Source organism: Paralichthys olivaceus, chromosome 4 (assembly GCF_024713975.1).
Source record: "Paralichthys olivaceus isolate ysfri-2021 chromosome 4, ASM2471397v2, whole genome shotgun sequence".
In the NCBI taxonomy this organism is placed as follows: domain Eukaryota; kingdom Metazoa; phylum Chordata; class Actinopteri; order Pleuronectiformes; family Paralichthyidae; genus Paralichthys; species Paralichthys olivaceus.
The window spans coordinates 3,565,511-3,588,605 of record NC_091096.1 but is presented as its reverse complement, the minus strand read 5'-3'; the positions used below and the strand labels follow the sequence as shown (position 1 = coordinate 3,588,605).

The 23,095-nt window shown below is 44.8% G+C and overlaps 1 protein-coding gene across 2 annotated transcripts in view; it reads right to left on the bottom strand.

Annotated features, from left to right (window-relative positions):
* The window catches only part of kremen1 (kringle containing transmembrane protein 1), a 53,892-nt gene extending 36,833 nt beyond the window's left edge, over positions 1–17,059 (bottom strand). Inside the window, exon 1 of one of the 2 annotated variants that reach the window (XM_069523345.1) lies at positions 16,720–17,059. In XM_069523345.1, coding sequence (XP_069379446.1) covers positions 16,720–16,798 — 79 coding nt within the window. In that variant the 5' untranslated portion in view covers positions 16,799–17,059. The remainder of the gene's footprint in view (positions 1–16,719) is intronic. The other variant, XM_069523346.1, reaches the window with a different exon arrangement.
* Positions 17,060–23,095: the final 6,036 nt, after the last annotated feature.

Genomic DNA, 23,095 nt, shown 5'->3' with positions numbered 1-23,095 from the left:
ATGATCTTCCCACACTTACACTAGGGAGCAATGAGAGGGGCGGTTGAATAAGCTTTCATCTGGCTGGCACCCAGAGGAGAAGGTGAGGCGTGTTAAGTAATGCACATTTGGTCTGGATTACTGCATGTGCAAAGGATGCAGAGGATCCATGGAGCCGTTTGTAGAAAATTTAGGATGTAAGGAGGCGCTTTAATCCCAACATCTGAACTAGCTGCAGTGGAAGAGTTCCAGAACGATGGTATTTGGATACGCGTTGTGTAAAATGATTTGTACTAATCTGGGTAGACGGGACTCGGCCATGATGGATTTTCAATGCATACATTTTTTTGGGACGCCGGCAGCCACGGCAACAGAAAGAAAAAGAAGGAAACACAGCTACTGAGAGTTTGGCAGCGGCACAAGCACAATCATGAGTCACTGCTCCCCAAAAGCAATCATGACTGTTACTGCCCCAGTCAGAGAGGATAACATCAGGCAGGGACAGGGCAACCGACTGCATCCCAAATGAGCTCACATCCTTCAAATATCTTCCCCTCAGAAAGAGCGTGTACTAAAACGACTGAACTTGGCAGCGTGCAGCGCCGCTCAACACGCTGCATCAGAAAGACAGAGCCAAATGACTTTGTAAACGTCTCCTCCTCTCCTTTAGGAAACTTTACTCTGGAGCTTCAGGACGAAGCAGAGCTTGCCTGCACATGGTCGGCCTGGAGCAAACTGTTGCTGGCAATCATCCCGACCTGCGGCGGCCAAGTTCGCTTTCCAGGATGAGATGGTAAATATGGCAGCGTTTTGCCACCGGGAGGAAGAGGGGGGGGGGGGGGGGGGGTGCTCCATGTGGTTTGGAGGCACCATTTGCCTGTGGTGGGAATGGGAAGTAGCAGATCTGCAAGGACTAAGAGATAAGTGAGGCCATCGTAAAGATGAATGGACCATTTAAGAGCCCTGCGGACGGCCACACATCTATTAAGCTTAAGAGAAAATTTTACGTTGGGACATGCGGATATGGGCATTTCACCCTTGTCCTGCGAGAAATGAAAAGCTCATCTGCTGATTGGACCGTCACCACTACCACCCCCCACACCCCCCTCCGAACACACCCGGCCCCCACCTCACACCCGCTGTTCCTTGTCACCAAGCAACTGTTGCGCTCTCGTCACATGGGCCCCGGCTTTCGTGTGGTTTCATCATAGACCATGATGGGAAACAGAACCACCACCGCATGAAAGACTAAGAGAAGGGGGGGGAGAGGCCTCCTATAAAATACATGCAGATCTACAAATAGAAAAAGTCCGGGAAAGACGGGAAGAGGAGGACTCGCCCTTGACCGAGCCCTGCGCTCATAGAACACTGCACCACCCCAGCAACGAGAGACAGAGAGAGAGAGAGAGAGAGAGAGAGAGAGAAGTAAAAGAGCAGAGGATGGATGAGAGAGAGCTAATCGCCCTGTCATTATATTTGTTGGGATTTGCGGCTAATGATTTCCACATTGCAACTTCAAATGCACTTGATGCTCTGAGAACGGGTGAGGGGACGGGGCGGGGGTCGGCAGGATTGAAGCTTGGTCATGTGATCGCAAGAACATAAACAAACAAAAAAAACCTTAAGCTCACAAACAAATAGTTTCTGTGAAACGCGTTGCCAGGTCACACAAGAGCACTTATTTGTTGTGTTTGCTACGAGGGATGAAAAGCAGTGATAATTACAGACGACTGCTTCCTCCAGAGGGCTGACATAAAGAGCTTCCTTCCATCTTTATTATATGCTTCGAGCTTTGGGGACAGCAAAACAAGCTTAGTGCATGAGGAACATTTCCACTATTACAAAATCACACTGAATGAGTTTATGATGGAAACATGAACATGCAGCACTGTGCAAGAATATACTAATTTGCACAAGCGCCAACTAAATCTGGAAGCTGCGCGTTTTAAACATACAAGGTTTTCAGAGAGTACAAAGTATGAGATGACAGACATTGTCGATTAAGAATCCGTCACAAGATGTTTCCCCTCCACAGTGTCCTGGCAACCATTACAGTTGTAATGTCAGTGTAGTAGGAACAGAGGCCAGGGCCGGGCCAAACCAGGCCAGATGTAGCGGGTTACAGAGTTCCTTTCTGGAGGGGGAGGGGGGGCACAGCTGGCTGCAACACAAGTCTGGTTTCCCTTCACCCCCCCAACAGCATCAATTTCCACATCAAACCCACATCAGACTTCAGAGAATGGTGGAGACTGCTTTACATTTCAGGTCTCACAGATAGTTATAGATTTATTTGTCTGTTTTAATGAAACTGGATATTAACCCGACTAACACCTTGGCCCCTCGCTTCTCTGATCTCTGCTCTCTTATAAGGACTCTTATAGGAGAGGAGTGGGTCAATGAAAGTGCAAAAAAACAAAAGCAATGTCCCCGCCCATGCAATGGTGCACACAGAGGCCTCCAAACTAGTTAAATCTGCAGACAATGACTTCTCAATGGGATTTTACACTCCTCCTCTTCATTTCATGGGTCTGTCGGTCAGGTTGTAGCTCCAGATAACCAGGCCATAAACCAAGACCTCATTCATTCCCAGAATAGCTTCTCTCACCACCATTCTTCCTGAAAAATCCCTCCACAGCCGCACCTTTTGAGTTCACCACCACATAGCCACAGGCCCACAAGTCGGCCTGCCAAAGTAGCTGGGTAGCACCTATAAAACACGGCCCCATCTCATTCTGGTGCGGCCCCCTATTATTTGACTCTGTAATGGAAAGAGTCTAATCTTCTGGAGCCAGTGGTGGGCTTCACACGCTGCCCAAAAAAAAACATCTGTTTGATGTCGCCTGTCGCAAGTTTGGGTTTTTTTCTGAAACTAAATTTAAGCGGTTTTGAAAAATCAATCATCAACAAATACCCAGGAAAACATTTTACCTTTGTAGGATTTCCCAGATGATATCTGATAAAGCACAGCACAGAGGGAACAAGGGCAGTTTCTGGCTTTTGATAGTGGACGAGGATTGAGCAAGATGGGTTTTTTTTCCAATGGCGAAATGTCGACATCAGGGACCTGCCAGCCAACCTGACATGAGGGCAGATGGGGTGTCGTGTTCAATTACCACCTTCTGGCACTTCTGTACGGTTTCCTCAAGTCATACTAAACATCTGCCAGGAAAGAGGCCATATTTCCAAACAAGATTAAAAGCTTGTTTCAGCCTCTATCCTCGTAGTTTCTCACACACCAACACACGCACTCATCCACACAGTCGCACAACTCTCCAAACAGGGACAGAGGACAGGGGTTAAACAAACTGCTGCTCAACACATGCCACTGAACCCGCTCTAAACCAACTCTGACACCAGAGTAAACAAGACTTTAGCAGCCTGGAGAAAGCAGGGACTGGGAGTGAGGGTGGAAGCGAGGGAGTGGCGATAGAGAAGCAGTGATGATCGGTTCGGAGCTTTCTGAGGTTTAATTAGCGCTTTTAGGTTCGATACATCGTAAAAGACACAAAACTGCAAAGTAGATCAGAGCATTGAGGATTCAGGAAGCATTGCGAGAGTCGAAGCAATGGCGGGGGAGGTAAAATTAAGAATAAAGAAGGGAGGAAAACACAGAGGCAAACAGGGTGAGTCAGGGTGGGACAAAGACCGTTTTTATGATCCTGCAGATTGTTAACCCAGCCTCTAATTTTCTCCTTCGTGTGCACAGCTCCAATGAAGTGGCCTGTATTTCACATTTCCCTGTGTTATATACGCTGCGGACACGGCCCCGGGTTTGTAAAATTAACAGCACGCGCAGTTTGCATCTCAAACATCTGAGTTTGAAGGCACCAATCCCAGTCCTCGTGGAGCTCTGTGGCGCAGCTGCGTGTCTGGGCCCTTTACCGACAAACAAACACGGGCGATGCAGGGCTTTTAGAGGGAGGAAAAAAAATGTCTCGCTAATGCGCATCGTCTGTGAAGAAAACAACACGTCCCCACATGGGTTTCACAGAGCGTGCATCCTTTGATAAGCAGTGAAGGCAAACATGTTGCTAATGGCCGTGTGGGCCTTGAACGAAGGTGTTTAAAGGTTACCCTCGTCCTTTTTGTTTTCCCTCTAAATGGACGGTAAAACGAGCTCTCAGACAACTTGCACTGTCAGATGCCCCGATAAACACAAGCAGTGACAAAACACGCATTAATCTGCGCTGCTGCCCACATCATTCCTGCTTTTTCTCCCTCCCTCTCCCCCTCTCATACCCAGACTTCCTCCTCCCCCCCAGATGCATTTACAGTAAGAATGAAAGGGAGCAATTTTCATCAGCAGAGCAGCCGCGGTATTTTAAGATGAATCCGATGTGGAGGGACACACACACACACACACACACACAGGCTCCTTTGTTCCCTCAGTGGTGGGGCCAGTGTCATTGTGGCGTTACCATTCTCACCCACTCGTCACAGTACTGTAGATATCCACCCACTGAGCATACGTGTGTGTGTGTGTGTGTTTAAGTGCACATGTCTGACGATTCCCCCAACTCTCTCTCAACGCTCGTGCGCTCGTTCGTTAGATTTCAACTTTTCATGCACTTCCAATGATTAAATTAAGATTCCATCATTACAGTGATGGAGCTCAGGTCCAGGCCGGCTCTCCGTCCACCTCAGGCTCACCACCACCACAGAGAGTCAAAGAGAGGTGAGCGATGAAGAAAGAAAAACAGAAGAGGGGGGTTGTTGCTAAACACACCTGTTTTCCATCGTCCTGTTTGTGCTCAGGTTTGCTGGTATCTGAGGAATGTAAATTATATGTGGTTTGGTTTGGTCTGAGGCTCTGTCAGTGCTGTTGCAGGGGATCGAGTGTAACCATTATACCCCCCCTCCCACTCCAACACACACACACACACACACACACACACACATCCTCTGCCTCTTCTTTCTCTCTCTGAGGTCCTGAGTGATTACAGGGTCCAGGGGAAGATGAAGTCTGACATAAATGAAGGTCTCAGGTTGAGGGGAGGGAGCGATGTGACCTTCGCTGCTAACGCCAAAAAGAAAACTTCGGGTGTTTTTTAATTATTCACGATGCCTTTACCTTTTCTTTCATTTACAGTGAAACACAAAAAGTAAGGCAGAGAAATAGTTTTCAGTTTTGACAGTGAACTGTACACGCCTCAATCCTGCACTACTTCCTCGAGCAGCCAGTGCAGGTGCTGCAGTTATTTCTGCAGAACGCCCAGACAGCGTCCGACTTTCCTCTGCCGGGACGGCACTTTGCTGCTGCTATTTGGACGACGGCTTCATACTTTGCCTATTGTGGATTTCCTGCCAGCACTCAAACGTGACACCAGAGTTTAATTCGGGCGAATGAGTAAATCAGTGGGGCGGGGGGGAATCTCTGCTCTGCTAGTTCAGCCTTTATCTTTGTTTAAATCTTGCTTAGAGTGGTTTTATCTGCACTGACGACATTATGGTCGATATTTATACAGTTATAGGGGAATATACAGGAAACTTGTCTTTTCTGTCTATTGAGTTCAGAGATTTGAAGATCTGCACAAAGTTTATTTCATCTGCCGAGACGAAAACCTTCATTTGTTCGTTTGTGTCTTAGCAGGATTATGAACAAACTACTGGAGGGATTACCACAAAACGTGGTGAAAGGTATGAGTCAGGAAAGAACCTGTTTAATTTTGGTGCGGACCCAGAAAAAGTGTTTTAACATTGTGAGATAGGATATTTTGCAAAAGTGTGTGAAATGTGGTGCAGAGGCAAATAGAAATCTAGATATATTGGATTTAAAGGGGACTTTTGGGCCTTGGCGAGGGTATGTGCTCTCCTCTAGTTTATAGATGCTTTAGCAATTATTTTATTTGTTTACTCTGCCAATTACAAACTCAATTAATTAATCATTCTATCATGTAAAATGGTAAAAAAAAATACCTTTATAGTTGTTGATTAGTTTTCACTTGATCAACTAACTGATGAAGTGACAGTTGTTTTCTGGTTTACTGTCGTTTGAACCCCTCGACGTCTACATTCTAACAAATAACAAACTAAATATGACCTTGGCTAAAATAAACCTTATTGTCAGTCTGTCTGGATTCTCTCCTCAACCCGACCACCAAGAGTCACGTCAGCCAGGGAATCCTGCGCTTTATAGGCAGCTCTGAGGCCCCGTTTCAGTAATGGTTCCCTTCAGAAGTGGAACAACATGGTGACTGGAAATTGGGCTTATGTTGATCAGATGTCTGAGAGAGGCTTAGAGCCGTGTGTTGTTATTAAATGTAACTAGAGCTGACCGTTGGCAGTGCGGAGGACGAGATGGACAGAGAGGGGTCAGCAGCAGAGGAGCAGTTATAGCTGTAAATGAAATGTTTTGAGGTTTGAGCAACGTTTACTTCTCGCTCGCTTGCAGTGGTGGATTAACACGCCCCATGTGTGCAGCACAAACATGCACCCATCTGCATCCAATGAATCTCCAGCGTGCTCATTTGGAGAGAGTGGCAAACACACCAGTAAAAATTTGTTTTGCCTCTCTTCTAAACTACAGAAGGAGAAGTTGGTCTGTCCCCTCGTCGTTTGTTGGTGAGTTTTTTTTTTTTACACTTTAGACCCACACACATTGTGGAGATTATCTATGAGAAATGTAGCTTGAATCGTCTGCCACACGGACACCTGATGGTTTCAAATATTTAGTTTTGAATTATCTTGCCTGAATGACCTGGCCTGATAAACTGCGACAGAGGGAACTTCTTTGGACACAATAAGCTGCCACAGAGGCGACCACAACGATCAGACCCCTTTCAGCCAGCTCCGTCTCCAGTTCCTGATCTTGACGGTGAAAGTGATCCTCTTTCACTGTGGATTGTGTGGCTGTGGGAAGAGCAGCGATACCAGGAACCAGATGGCTCTGGTAAAAGACAGGGGGCATCCCAGTGGCCTTCCTGAGAAAGGGGATCCATTACGGAGGATCTATTGAGGGCCGGCAGATTCTGTTTCATGGCACCGGCCGAGTGTGACCACACCTCCGGTGGTGCTGGTCAAGGGCTGGTGCCACATAGGCCGCTGCAGGCCCAGCCCGTTTTGTCTCCACCTCGGGGAGCTGTATTCACCTTCAATGCAGGACAGACAACATAAGTCCGGGCCTCTTGGTGACTTGGGTTTCATCCCTTCAGTTCAAGCCTCTTTCAATGGGCCTTGCTCTCATTGCAATGAGATATCAGTGGCTCCCCGGCTTGGGGGGGGGACAAAGGGTTTTTGTGCAAATAGTTGCCTGAGATGTTCCTGTGCACTCATAAAGTACCGTCTATGAACTGTTTAAGCTCAGTTAACTGTCCCCGAGGTATCACTGCTCCAGTTAATGGAAGTCTTTTTCAATATTCTTTCAAAAACGACCACATGGAAACATGTCCAACTTTTGTTCTGCGCTCTCTCATCCACAGCACTTCATTCACACCACATTCAACCGTCACGGCATCTTAACTCTGCCCACTGGCCTTGTTCTTTTGTTTGCTGACCACTTATACGTCTGCTCCCTGCACTTGTCCAAATGTTTGCTCTGTCCACTAAGCCATGTCCACTTGCTTGTCCTTGTCAAATCAGTCTTGTCTGAAGGCGTTTCCTGCACGGAGAAAAAGGCGACAATTTGTCTCTTCGGCCACAAACTGCAGCAACTGGACACAAACCAGACCCCGGGGCTCAGCAGCAGAATTACTCTCCATTTATTTAAAGTGGTTGCCATTACTCTACCGCAGTGGAGCACAGACCTCAGTGGCCCTGGCCCAACTATAACTACAGTATAAAAAGAACTAAAGTTCGCCGGACAGGTCATGTCTCACTCAGTAGCAATTCAATATCCTCCCGTTATGTTGATGGTTTCGCTTCTCAAGACTCAGAATTACATGCGACACCACAAAACTACATGGTTGCTTTGAACCTCGGTCTGCACAGATATTTTTTGCACCCATCCAATCACCGGCGAGATGTTTGGAACGTGGTGCCTGTTCGAATCAAAGAAAGAATAACAGCTAATTTACCTCAATCAAAAATTATTGATAGTATGTTGAAAAGGAGAAATACAGAGACAGGAAACCAGAACTGTTTTGGACTTGCACCAGAACAAATCAAGCCAACGTCTAATCATTTGTTCCTGTTCTCCCAGAAACAATACACCAGCCAATGAGTGTTTTTAAGGAAGTAGCACGGCTGCACTTGCTTTCACCAACACAGAGCTGATAACACTCTATTTTGATTTCAAGTCATCCTGTAAATCCAGCATTGAGGCAGGAACATATATTTTCTCTAACGTTTTCACGCATCAGTCACTTCCTCCCCGGGGCCTTAAAACCTCCTTTAAAATTCCATTCTCTGTAAATTAAATTGAGTTTTGATAATGAAAACAATTGTTTGTTTGGGAGTTAATAGAATTCATAGAGGAGCACAATATTTCATTATTGTTCTCCGAGTATTTGATTTATCCCCTCGCCCTCGAGTGTGTTCCAGCTGATGGGCTCAGAGAGAGAGGGAGAGTGGGAGAAAGCAGCCGAATGTCATCGCCATAGACTGGAGTGGGTCTCCTCATACATACACAAATGTCAAAGTACACAAAGAGGCCGGGGGAATGCAATATAGATAGTGGATGAAAAGAGTTGTGAAAGAATAAGAGAAGAAATGACGTTGCTCTGCAGAGCTCCATCCAAAACCAACATGTCGCAGCTCATTCAGAAGAGTTCTCTGACTGGTCTCGACTGACCTTTGAGCAACAAAACCTCACAAACCACTATTCTGGCCACATGAGTGCACACTCCTACCTAAACATTGTTTATCTCTTTCACGCCTGACAGTTGTATACAGCCAGCCGTTGCTTGACAGCTTAATTCCATGCTGTCCTGCATGACCGCCGCGGATCACAAACCGGCGTGACACAGCCCTGAACCAGTTTGTTTGGAGACGCCCCTTCCCTCTGCCACTCAGTGCTTTACATGACTATCGGACCTGTCATTCATCATCAGGTCTGAGGAGGGCTACCCGTGCACCACCATCACCAACATAGGGCCTGAAACTGGAACTGGTCCGGGTGCTTTGCATGCTGGGGCGCCCGATCAACCGTCTGAGCAGGTGGTAATTTGCAGGAAAAACGTGACAGAGCTGCACTCGGCTGAAGTTTGAAACGGGAAATGGAGCCGGGAACGACACAAAGAGGTGGTATGATCAAACGAGTGCAAGCCTTTGAACACGACAGGACGAGAATCACAGTGGCATGATAATAAGCACGATTGTGTTTATAATAACAAGCTCTGTTTCTCCATCTTTGTGGGCAGTGGTTTTATGGGCGGTCCAACCCCGTTGGCATTGAGGAGCAAGGGCGTTGATCGCGACTTGACCCATAGCAGGGCACCACCCAGAGGTCAACAGGAAGTAAATCAGCAGGGAAAGGGAAGTCCTCTCCTGTTACCGACTGTGAGCCAGCGTCAACCGACTCGCAGTAAATGAGGGAATTCTTCAAAACGTTGGCCTGTCTTCACGAGTCATGACACGCTGAGCGCCGAGACTGTTGGGATATGTAAAGAGGATAATGCTTTCCTCTATTTTCTTTTCCAATTCAGGCTTCTGCACATAGCTTCTCTGATATCACTGCTGCAGGCGGCTGCGAGCTGCTATGTCCTAGTTTTTAATCAATTATGTGCTATACAAATATAAAATGTTTATTTTAATTGAATGAAACAATGCATGAAGACACGAATGAAAGAAAGTGAGAGCGGGCAAGTGCATGATCTAGGTAACGGCTGAAGTAAAGAGAAATGTTTCAAGACGTTTACTGAACCAGCTTCCTCCACAACTTTGGAACGTAGTTTACAAAAGCTGCATGCTGTTGTTGGGAAGCTCCATGTGGGCTGGTGTGCACCTGATTATGCATGAAAATAACTCACAGAGGAGGCCGACTCCCTGGGTTTATGGTGAAAACAACCAGGACACACTCACTGGAGCCACATGTGCAAACTTAGAGCTGTCCACTGATCAGATCACTCAGGACGGACGGTGCTAGCAGGTCTGAACAGGGTCTAAAGGACATTTCAAGAGGATTAAAGTTTTAGGGAGGTTGGCCAATTCATCAGTTTACACATCATTCCAATGAGTGATGAGAGAACAGACAGTAAAAGCAACCCTTTGTGCCCGGTAGATTGTCTCTGTCCCGTGATTGATGCCAACACGTCTGCGTGTCCTTGAGAGTGAAAGACAACGGACAAGCATTGTCTCAAATGCCGGGGAAAGAGAGCAGCAATTCTAAAACTTGTGTTTCCTCAGAGTATAATCTATTCAAGCAAATTGTTTTGGTGTGATCTGCAGAGTTATGAAGAAAAATGGCCAAAGCTCATCTCATAACAAGGGTGATAAATGTCACACGGCATGAAACAATCACACTCATGATACCTCTCAGACTAATCCAGAACATTTTTTCCCTCTCCATGTTTTGAGTTTTATCACATTTAATCAATTTACCCTATTTGCTTCGCAGTTTTTCCAGTTTTCTGCACTACAATGCTTCTGTTCCCCTTTGATCGGAAGGAGTGCAGATTTTCAACTCTTGACCAATTTTGGAAAATGACCACGGACGTGACAGTGACAGATTTGACTCATTTAATCTTCTTATCTTCAGAACAAACACACTGGATGATTTGGCCGGAACGTCAGACCACACATTTGTTAGAAAAGATTTAACAAACTTGGAAACTCTGTTTCCTCCTTTTTTTTTAAATGGCGGTTGGCAAACAACTGTCGGAGCTGACGATCGTAAATTTCAAACCTTGAGATCGGGGAGGCTCAAACTCAATCTGTGGCGTTCAGATTATTTTGTAAACCCGAAACACTTCAGGATTATTTGGGCAGATAATGGGCACTGACTGACCTCTGGTCGGAAACCACCTTGCGATTGTCAGAAAGGGTGAATCAACCAAACTGGTTGCTACGCTCACATCCAGCTACTGCTACTTATGTCTGTCTCACACACACACACACACACACACACACACACACACACACACACACACACACTGTAGAGTACATCAATCTATCTCAGTGGTTTGTCTGAACTTGTTTCTTCTACACAGGAGCTCACATAGGGAGGAAAGGTTTCCATCTCTATGAACCGGAAAGCAGGGGGTGGGGGTGGGGGGGACCGCAGGGCCCACATCTGAAACCCAGACCCCATGCGCCCTCTTCCCACAATGCCCTCTGACACTCCCCTCAATCAGCCCAGAGGCTTTGCCCGCACACCAGAAGCCCTTATGTTAAACTCTTTAAAAACCCACTGTCCCTCCTCAAACCGACGCTCCATCGCGATTACCTCTGCCAACACAAGCTAGTGTTTCTTCAAACGGCTAAAGATGGTCTGTCATTATCTTCCGAGGCAGACGATCCAGAGCATCTCTCCCTCACACACACACAAACACACACATTCACAAAGGACACGCTGTCTCAGAGGTTAAAAGACTGAACCCAATCATAGCTTGCACTGTATGGACGGTCTTTACGAGGTCACAGATACGACGATAGCGGAGGAGGCGGGAGCGGAGAGAGGTGGATGTGAGACCCCTCGGGTTCACACTTGACATGGCCCCTTTAAAATCTCGAGCATGCATGTTGGGCGTTTATAGACACATGGTTACGGTTAGGGCTGAAATAAGTAGCTGATAAACTGAATTGTTGAGTGATCGAAAATTAATCATTCATCCGTTATCTACACCACTTATCCTTTGAGGGTTTGTGGAGGGGCTGGACGGAATCCCAGCGAGTGAAAATGTTTGTTGTTTCGGCTTTTCTGTGTTTGCTGGTTTTGATTTCAAATCATTTTAAAAAGAATATCGGTTCGGGTTTGGACTGAAAACAAGTTATTTTAAGATGTGACCTCGAGCTGCGATGGACATTCACTACTGTTTGACATGTCATAGACATAAATAACCCACAGACCTTAGATTCAGAGCCAACTCAAGACTCACGGTGTCCAGAAACAAGTCGATTTTAACTTTATTTACAACTCCAGAACAACTGGGCTTCTGACGACTCTATCTGCTGATGCAGATCACATGCTGTTATCAAACGCTCCAGAAGGAAATGGAGCTTGTGGTGAGGCAGTTTTCTCAGCTGCTGTTTCAAGGGATAACATCACTTTGAACTTGTACAGTAATTGATAATGAAAATGATTGTTAGCTTGCAGCTCAACACACATGTAGGTCGGGCCAGAGGCAGAAATATCCACACAATAACACACAGATCCAAAACACATAAAGCCACTGGTTTCCCCTGCTTTTCAGAGACAGGTAAACAATATACGTGCAGAGACAAGGACAGTAAACGCACTCTTGATGTGAAGCAGCTGAAAATAACACAATCCATGCACCATAGACTCCGATCACTCACATCTCAACCTACTGAAGCTGCACAAATGTGTGAGCTACTGTTCAGGAGTTTGTACAGTGTGTTTGACCACGCTCCGGCCACCTCGCCTCGTCTGCCACGCTGCACAGCAACGCCCAGTTCCGTCTGTGGCTCTGAATCCGACGGAGTCCAGGCCAACATCGTGCCCTGCTGGACGGGGATCAGTCAGGGAGCAGGAAAAGCTGAGGGCTGCCAGACGAAACAGAGGCCTGCCAGTTTATGCAGCGGTTTATAAGCATGTCAGGCTACAAAGAGAAATCAAAACACATGCTGTCATTCATGCACCCATCACTCTATTTGGTGCCTGCACCGCTTCAAGGGAGAAAGAAAAGTGGCAGTGTGGAATGAGGGTAAAGAGCTTGTATATCTTGTATAGCTTGTAGGTCGGCCTGGAAACAATCAAGCGGCTTCACCTGTGGCAACTTAGTTCGATAAGATACCTCCGAATTTCCCAAGTTATTTCATGCATGTCTACTTAAACACAGCCTTGGCAAAGACCTTGAATGAAAAGAAAAGCCCAAAAGGCAATTCTCGTCTCGTCGGATCAGTCCAGAAACTCAGTTGGTCGAGCTAAGCCTGATATCAGCCTGATGTTTTCTCCATATGGCTGTATTTCTGACAGCTCTGCATGTCTGGGATCACACTTTGAGCAAATGTACCATGATGCCAAAACGTCACAGTCTGCCCTTTTCAAGCCTCAGGACCAAAACCAACTGCTTTATTTTAAAGGTAAAAGAAAGTGCAGCGATTCGCAGATTGTACTTGTTCCATGTCGCTCTTGCCGCAGATCTGGATCAGATAGATCCGTTATGTCTCACGGCAAATTCAATGTGACCCTTAAAAATCAAAGTACTCCAGTCTCAGAGATGGTTTATGTCATTTTAGATAGTTCTTATCACACCCATTTATATCAAAGTGTTCATTCGTCTGGTAAGTTTGGTTTTAATTGGTTATTTGATCCTATAAAAATGTGGGGAAACTTAAGGATTGACAGCTGAGACCGACTCGAAATTGGTCAAGCTTGTGTAAGACCTTGATACCGTGGCTCCAAATGAACAAGCTGACTGAATTTAAATCCATCCTGGCTTCTTCTCTGGATAGTGGGAGAAAGTGGAGACACGTTGTCCATCTTTATTTACTAAAAATGTATTTATTTATTTTAAGAAATATGCTCATCTGCTTTGTGACAGAGGAGTAGGAGTAGTAGTAGTTATCTTAGATCAGGATGATATCTCACATACTTAAATGTTGGGCTGTGATAGAATTTCTTGAATGCAAGAAAGAAAGGCAAGTTGTAGACCTGGATCTGGAGATGTTAGCTTGGCTTTGTTACATTTCCCCCCTTGTTCTTGCCTTAATGCTAAGCTAAGCTAACTGACTGGCAGTTACATTCCCAAAGAAATGTTGAACTACTCCTTTAATCATCCCCTGACCTCCAGGCGGAGAATCACTGACACTGATTAAAGGTTATCTCTGCCTGTAACAGCCTGCTCTCCCTGCTGCTGAATTAAAAGACGATCACGTTAAAGGTGAACCATCATGACAGAAACTCAGACGGCTCCTTCAAAACGCCTCCTCGACCTTCTCTTTCAAAAACACGATGCATGATTTAACAAAAGACGTCTGTAGAAGTGCATTGTGGGCCTTTAACTCCCACAGCTGGCCCACATCATCAACCCACCGGTACAGGACTCGTTCACGGGCACCAGGAAGCTTAAGAACAGAACAATTCCCTGCTAATTAACCAGCTCAGGCCCGTCCACGACACCAAACCCCACCAGCTGCGTTATTACCGGCTTACAGAGCGACTCATTCACGCCTCAGCCCGACAGCTCTGACAGCGTTCAGCTCCCACTCGTGTGTGCATGTGTGTAAAGGGCCCGAGCAGCTGCCGAGTGAGCGACGGCAGACACAGCAGCACGTGGGAGTCTGGGTGACGTTCTTTTATAAAGCCCCTGAGCTCAGGTGGAAGAGACATCACGTACATTATGGATAAGAGTCGGTCGTTGACTAACAATGCGAGTGTTGAAGAAGAGCCCATTCTCATGTCACAGGTTGCATGAAGGCACTTTACTGCTTCTCCACCTACATGTCATGTTTCACCCTGAGCTACACTCATCCTTTTACTCTTAGAGCATTTGAGTGTTTATATATAGACGTATATATGTCTGCGTGTGCGTGTGCTTATCACAGAACACGACCGTCCCACAATGCAACATAAAGTGTCTGCCACGACAGTGAAGGCACTCCAGTGTAATTGATTCCGACGCCGCGTCACAAACACGACAGTCGCCGGCTCTTCTGCCGAGCATTAATGAGCTGCAGCGTGACCTAGCTGTGGCAGTTGAAGCAAAATCAGCCGGTTAATAATTCAACTTTGCACACGCCCAGATTTTACTTCTTAATAACATCACAAGACATGCCCTGGATTCTTCTGACAGAGATGCTCGCATTCACAAAAGTTTCCTCGGTGATGCCAAACCAAAAGAGTAACATGAGGCAGCTCTGCTCCCCCAAAATACTTCAATCTGCTCACATTTAACATGTAGGCAATATGTAAAACTATTATATCACTGTTTTGTTTTATTTCTGCCTATTTAACTGTGTATTTTGTATTTTTCTCATTTCTATACTTTCATTTTTGAGCAACGTCTCCTGTGGCAAATTAATTTCTCATGGAGATTAATGAAGTTTATCTCTCTAATCATATGTAAACATCATTCATGTGGCAGCTTCAGCTCAGTTAATTAGTTTATTTCAGTGGTCTTTAGTCTTCTGACTCATTTTATCTCACGTTTTACTTGTTGGGTTTTATTTCCATCGACTGTTTTTATGTTTGTTATATGTCGTCATCTCTTCACACATAAGCTTACACACATATTGCACATCAAAACAACTATGACAGCTGGACTGTAGTGAAGTTCAGAGGAGTTTTAAGGTGGAGTTTTACTTTAGGTGTCATATTCAGTTTGACCCTTTAATTGCACAGTCAAACATGTTAGAGAATTGTGAGCATGACACAGTCAAGGGCCTGACTTCTTTTAGACGCATGAAATGATTGTTTTACTGCAGTAAATGTGCTTCTTTCTTCTTCTCCTGCAGTGTTATGAGGGGGAATACCATCGCTTTAAATACTTTGTTAATACATAGGTACACATGGGAGTACTTACGCACTAGCCCAGATGGCGTACCCTCTAATTTGAGATCCAAGTGTATAATTAAGAGACAAAAAAATTAAAAAGGAAAGCACGAGGATTTGCTGCTGCGACATGAAACGCGGCGCAAATTACAGCAAGAAGGTTTGTGCGGTCATCGTTATTAGATATTCACATTAAATCTGAATATTCAGCCTCGAGGAAAAAGAAGAGAAGTGTGTGAGTTGGGGTTGGGGGGGGATCCGGCTGTGAACTTTAAAGTTCTGCACAGTGGCTCGAGTATATCGCTGCGTAATAGTGTGAAGTGGCCGATGAATTAAATGGATCAAATCAGATGATAAAGGTTTCAAGTTCATTCCAGGAGGAAGAGTAAGAGTAGGAGGAGGGTGGCTGATCTCTGGGTGGTTCAATTAAAAGACACAATGGCGAGTAATGCTGCGCGAACACCAGTGATATTAGACGGGGATGAACATTTTCTGCCACCAAAGGTTGAAAATGAGATGAACGAAGCTCGCTGTGATGTGACTGATGAGCTGAGAGCAGCTGATGCAGGAGAGGTGAACAGATTCCGGCTGTAACGCAGCAGGCGTTGGAGAGTCTGGTGCGTAAAAGCTGCAGGTTTGGGTTTAAAAGCGCAACGTTTGCCAAGATCACCGTAACAAGACGTCACCGTGATTTTTAAACCTTCCTGCAGATTTTACACGGATCCACGTTTGGTGCCATGTGGCTGTGGGACTCCACAGGTCTGAGGACCGATGTGTTTACCCTGTAGGTGTGAAGTGAAATATCTGATCAGACCAGTCTCTCTGCTCACGTTAACTCACTCGCTGAGATGACAACAAGTTCCCCCCCTTTTTTTATTCTATGGCTGCACTGTGTCACCCTGCGAAGGAAACTAAAGGCAGCGTGCAGTTTGGGGAAAATGTGCCGTGCAGGGATTCGGACCAAGGCGATAAAATATATGAATGGAGTTCACTGCGACTGCAATGTGTGTCATGCTCGACACCGAACAAGAACAACAATCCATGAAACATTAGAATAAACGTGTGTAAACGCCGCGTAAAGTGTGCGTAAAAGATCAACTTTGGACACGGTGCCGACTTAACGCACGCATTGATCGGGACGGATCCTCAGAAAAAGAGAAGGCGAGCAGAAAAAAAAGTTTTTGTCTTACCGGTGTCGAAATGATTCAAGGCTGCGGAGGAAATAAACCCAGCGAGTAGAAGAGCGGAGGTGACTGTCCACGAATCCATGGTGAGGTTAAAGAGACTCTCAGGTGGACGGACGGATGCGCAGCCCGGCGAGGTGGAGGTGGTGGACTCACCGACTCACTGACTGACTGACGGTCCGGGTGTGCGCAGGGAGTCCCTCTTTGCTCCGCGCCATAAAAAAGTCCCTGAACTTCCAGCTCCTGCAGCTACTAACAGCACTGACACCACAGAGACGGGACCAGATAGTACAACGCAGGGATACTGTTTCCAAACCATGTGACAGGAAATAGGGGCAACAGATTCAACCTGCAGAGCTGGGGAAGCCGAGGAGGAGGAGGGAGGAGAGGAGGAGAGAGGGAGAAACTGAGGGAGGGAGGAGAAGAAGGGAGGGTTGTGGTGCTGGTGCTGGAGGCAGGACTCTTGTGGTGCAATGAACAGCAGGTTAGAAAAGAATAAATTGATTTCCTTTCTCTAAAAAAAGAATGTTTTTTAACAACTATCACATCAAAAACATAAAAAAAACATTAAGAAATTAGATTTCAGAGGATAAAAAAAACACTTTAAAGCAGCATAAGCTCATCGTGAACTTACTATCAGGTCTTTTTATGGGCATGGAGGTGGTGGCACATATCAGAGTGACCATAAAGTATCACAGCTCACTGTAGGAGCAGCACTGACTCACAATAAATGGATTTTATGTTGGGGTATATACGTCTAAATTTTAAATTTAAGAACCCCTGGGTTACAATATAAGTCCACGGAGATAAATATAAAATATATAAATATAAAAAAGGTTAACAGTGAGGGAGGATCCTGGAAGAGCAGCGACAGTGGAGCTCATAGATTGAGATTTAATTAAGATCTGAACGAGGCTGAGGAAATAGTTCTTCAAGGGGGAATTCAGTTGTTTTGTTCCTGTTGCTGGAGCTGTGATGAAAGAAAGTAGTGATCAAAGTCAAACACATATATATACAGTATTTATCTGTCTGGATTTTTTTAAAGATAAAACAGTGAATATGTCCCTGAGCACAGTTCGCAGGGAATCAAAGAGTTATTATGAGAATGTGTGGTTTTCTTTTTCAAAACCTGCATCCTCAACAAATGAGCAGATAAAGTTTCACACACTCATCTTGAGGCTGGTGATGTTTCTGCAGAAATGAATAGAACATCCGGATGTGAACAAATGAAGGAAAGTGACTCTTGACTGGACAGAAACAGGTGTTTACTCACTCTGTCAGTCCCTCTCACCTCTGTGCATCTTCAGTGTGAAACAGCGTCCTCTTGTGTTCCACTGCAGGCAGCATGAAGTCCTGCGAAGAAGTGTCCGAGCCAAAAACACAGCCAGTGACTGAGCCTAAAAATAGAAAAACCTCAGAATGATCTCAGCACTGTGTAAGAGGACAGGCCCAACATTTATTTTGCCAAAACCGACTGGGTTGAGATGGGGTGCACTGGGAAAGCGATCAGAAGTCATCCAGCATGACGTGTGCACTTTGGAGAAATGTAACTGTGGCCTTGAGATACTGTCTGGTTAAAAAAAAAAAAAAAAATCCACTTATATCACAGGGAAAAAGTGAGACTGTCTGAGAGTTATTTTAATTTATCAATACGGACAGTTTTCCAAGGCTCTAACTGAGACGTCCGATGCTTTACGACACTGTGTGACAGCTCGATTTGATGTTATACGCATTGGAAGTCCAGTAAGAAGTGGAAAATAACAAAGTGCATCTACTCAAGTTACAATTTTGAGGAGACTCAACTTGAGTATTTTCATGTTCTGCCACTGTCTTTTTATTTCACTACTGAACATTTGCTGTGTGGTTATATTTACCTTAGGGATTCAGATTTTAGATAAGAAAACATGATGCATTAAAAAATATGATGTGTTTTATAGATTAAACTACTCATCGATAAATAAAGTAGTTTAAATGACCTAAAACATTTACACCTTAATGCATCACATTGCTGTAACACTGCTGATAATGAAGTATCCCTCAGAGGAGCCACACTTCTACTTCTGATACTTAAAGTATTTGTGAAATTGCACCAACACTTTTCTATTTTAAGTAATAAGTTATTACCATCGCACCTAATTTGTACTTTGAAATACATCAATACCTCTGTGTGGACTTTCGTATATGTACTAATCAAAACCCAAACAGACACTAAAGACGAATAAATTCACAAGATATTCACACTTGACAAAATGGAACCAGTCAAAGATTTTGAATGAATCCGGTGTTTTGTTATCGTTAACTCCGCCAAGGAGGTTATGTTGTTGTCTGAGTTGGTTTTGTTCGTCAGCAGAATCACACAAAAACTACACAATGAATTCCCATGAAACTTGGTGGACGGATGTGATGCTGGGTCAAGAAAGAACCCGTTGAATGTCGGTGTGGGTCCAAGTCAGGGGTTGGATCAAGGAATTTATTCTCACATGCTTTAAAATGTTCAATATTTTCCTTGATTCCTGAGAATAATTCATCAACCTTGATTTTTAAAATCTATGAGTGTGTGGAACTTAGTGCTGATCCAAATTAAAAAGTGAATTTAAATGTGGTTCCATAAAGAGGCTGTCTGTGACGTGTTGATCAGAATGAATGAAGACTGTGCCCACATGAGAATTATCCTGAATTACCCTCATCTCCCCTATGATGCTGTACAGTTGTGGTAGCAAGGCTCCCTTTGTCTTCTTTGTCTCTCTCTCTCTCTGTGTGTGTGTGCATGTGTGTGTGTGATCACATGTTGGACAAGTCTGCACACGCTGCCTGGCCACATTCCTCGTGGTCTGCTGGAGTTATTGTAATTCAGTTTTTTTTTTTGTTCTCCGCTGATAAAACTTGGCACTTCCACACATGACATTCACACTTTGATCTTTGACCATTTGAGCAGTTTAATTGTGTTTTAATTAGGTCACAATAATTACCTCTAGTTCCTCATAGCACCAGGCGTGCTCATCTCTTTAAAGCTTTGGGCGACTGCAGCGAGAACCGAGCCCCTCATCGTCGAGGTCACGCCACAGAATAATCCACGGAGATGTATTAGAAAGTACTTTGGCAACCCTGACCTCCCTGCGATTGAGAAGATATGCATGCCTGAATCAGAAGTTGGCCCAGATACTTTGAATTCAAGAAATTCAAGAGCGCAGACTGTGTCATGTCTCTTCGGTAAACACAAGTGTCTGCCCATGAATGTTAACGGCACATTTCTCTCCTTTGTGGTCAAAACCAGGCTTTTGTTCTTGGCGTGTGAGATAATCAGTCACTGTATCGTACCCGAGGCACTCAAACCAGTTTGAGCATGAAAAAAAATCTGCTCTCTTTCTGTTTCAATTAGTTTAAGAGTGAGAACAACATTTAAAGGGTCACTTAACCCATGAAGACTTCCCAAAAAAAACAAATATAATTCCTCACTCTCCTGGTCGTCAGTTGTTACTTTGCAGTGCTTTGGTATTTCTATGGAGTCGCTGACATATTTGCTGCCACTGCAATAAAGGTGGATGGGATGTGTTTGAGATGCTCACAGCACATTAAAAATGATATTTAAAACTCAACAGCAGCGTGTTCTTTCAAAAAAACAGATGTTTAGGGGACTGATGTTGATGAGTGTCTGTGCCGAGTTTAGATGTGGTTTGATAACGGGACCGTTGGGCCTTGGCGGAGGCATCGGGCTCTGCTGAGTGACACTCTGGTCGTTGGAGATAATCCACAGACGCCAAAGTGTTCACCGCTAACAAATCTGCAACTAGTTCATTGTTTGAGTCGTCTTTAAACCAGAAACACCAGTTTTTCATGCAACATGGACCAAGAGAGGAACCCATTAAACATCGGTCTGGACCCGACCAATATTTTACATCCACATATTTAGTTTTCCTTCCTTTAAACCATTTTTTGATCTTTTCACCAATTTCTCTGGGGACGATTCGCAGACCTTGATGAAAAGAATCAGACATGTTAAGTGGTCTGATATTGATGAGTGTCTGCAAATTGGAGCAGCTTGATTGAATTAAAGTGAATGCACTCTACTCAGAGGCATTCTACTTTAATTAAACTATTTTCTGCTTTTCTTCATCTCAGACAATAATTTACTGCATATCTTTGGGTTTTTTAACTGTTGGTTGGAGAAAATAAGAATCTGAATAAGTCATCTTGTGCTTAAGGAAAAATTTTTTACAACTTCCCCGATGAAACTATTATTCAAAATAATTGGTAGATTGAAAATAAAAAACATCATTGAGTAGTTTCAATCAAAACTGCTCACAGTCCATCGCTCTGTGGATTATGCAGAGATACTTTGTGCAAAGATTATTAAAAACAAATCGACAGCATGAAACAAGTTATTATTTTGTGGATATTAGAGCGGCAGCAGCGAGTATCGAGGATGACGATCTTAAAACCTGAGCGTATAAAAGCCGATCCTCTAAAAGCAGCACGTTCCAGTGGGCACACACCTCATCTCTGAGGCTGAATCCAGAGGATGGAGGGAATCCATCTGTGAAGTTTTTTTTTTTCTGGTTTGGCAGCAACATAACTAGAAGGATGATGATTGTGTCTTTCTCTTTGACTGAGTCAGTGTTTGCTGTCGGAACCGTTTCCCTCGGTGCCACAACGACCTCACTTGGCTCATTACATTAATTAAAAGCAAAAGACACCGGCACAAACATTGACGCACATCGTCTTACGCCTGTGAGTCAGTACCATTACTCATGTATAACATCTGGTTGTTGTCTGAAGTGTGTGCGACACAGCAGCAGCCTCACGCAGTCTATATGATCCTCATCATTAGTGGCTGCATACACCACACAACACATATTACTGTGTCACCCTCTGACCCCAGCAAAGCTCTGCTGAGGAGAGCCCGCCTTGACGAATGACTGCCTCCGGCCCTATCTGTACCAGTAAACCCCCCCAACCACACACACACACACACACACACACCTGCAGGCCCCTGAGCTCACCCGTGTTCAAAGCCAAGATAAAAGCCAATGTTTACATCCAGCCACCTGCACGTTAACCAGCAGCCACTGCAGCACCGCAAGCCCCCCCCCCCCCCCCGCCTCTCTCCGTTGACACACACAGCCGTCATCCATCTCGATCGTCCCCCTGGGTCTCTAATTAGGCCCCAGGTGGGCGACACCCTCTGGAATGTTTAATGTAACATCGCTCATAGAAAGTTTTTGTGTAATCCTGCTAAAAAACAAACAAACATAACAAACAAAGATCATATTGTACTTTTTGACCCTGTGGACAAAGTCACTGAATCTCATCACACTCAAGTAAATTACATTTTTTATGGTAAACGTCATAATCCCTTTCAGGTATAACGCTGAACTCACCAAGTAGTTGCAGAGATCTGGGAACAAAACTGCAACAAAGTCCAGGAGAGAGGAAATGAACTCAGCAGTTAAATCTTAAAATAAAAAGTAATCAGTTAATCCAGATTATTTAAAGTGAGCAGATCTACAAAACTATCTCACTGCAGAGTGTTTGGGTTTAAAATTGTCTCTTCGCTTTTGTCCTCTCTTGCTTGATGACCTCACATATCTGTTCTTGTTTCTCTTTTAGAAATGCCACTGGGATCTTAACTCGGTGAGTAAAATCTCAAATGGTAAAAATGGCTAACTCTAAGAAAACAAGCCCACATCCGTGTTAGATGTGACTTTTATATTATTTTATACAGAAGACGAAGAGTCTGCAGCTGCACTGAGCGTCTTGTACAACTTGAAAAGAAGAGACGAGTAAAAAAAACTATGAGCTCAAAATGAGATTCTATGATGTAGTAGACTTGTTGCATTTGGGAGTAAGCTTCACTCGCCAGGTTCTTTTACTTCCTTTTCTTTTACACGGTAAAGACGGACCAGAGCTAGAACAACTTTTCTCTACCAAGCTGGAATCCATCATCTACACTGCTCATCCGTTGAGGGTCAGGGAGCTGGAGCCAAACCGTGCTGACACTGGGCGAGAGGTGGGGTGCACGCTGAACTGGTCGCCAGCATATCATAGAGCTGACGTACAACAACAAATATTCACGCTCACATTCACACCTACGATCAATTTAGAGTCTCCAATTAAGGCACGATCTGCATCGTGCCTGTAGAAAGAAGTCAAGCACGGCGAGAGGATTGAAACTGCAAACAGAAAGACCGCCAGCTGAAACAGGACTACAGGATTCATTATCTTAACATTTTCTTTACATTTGGAAGTGATGTATTTTTCTTCTGAGCCTGGTCTTCAGTCGAGTGTAGAGACGTGGTCACCACACGTATTCTCTTAACTGCAAACAACTCCAGGGGGTTTGAACATCGTGGGGTATATCGAGGCCAGACCCTGGTGCTTATTT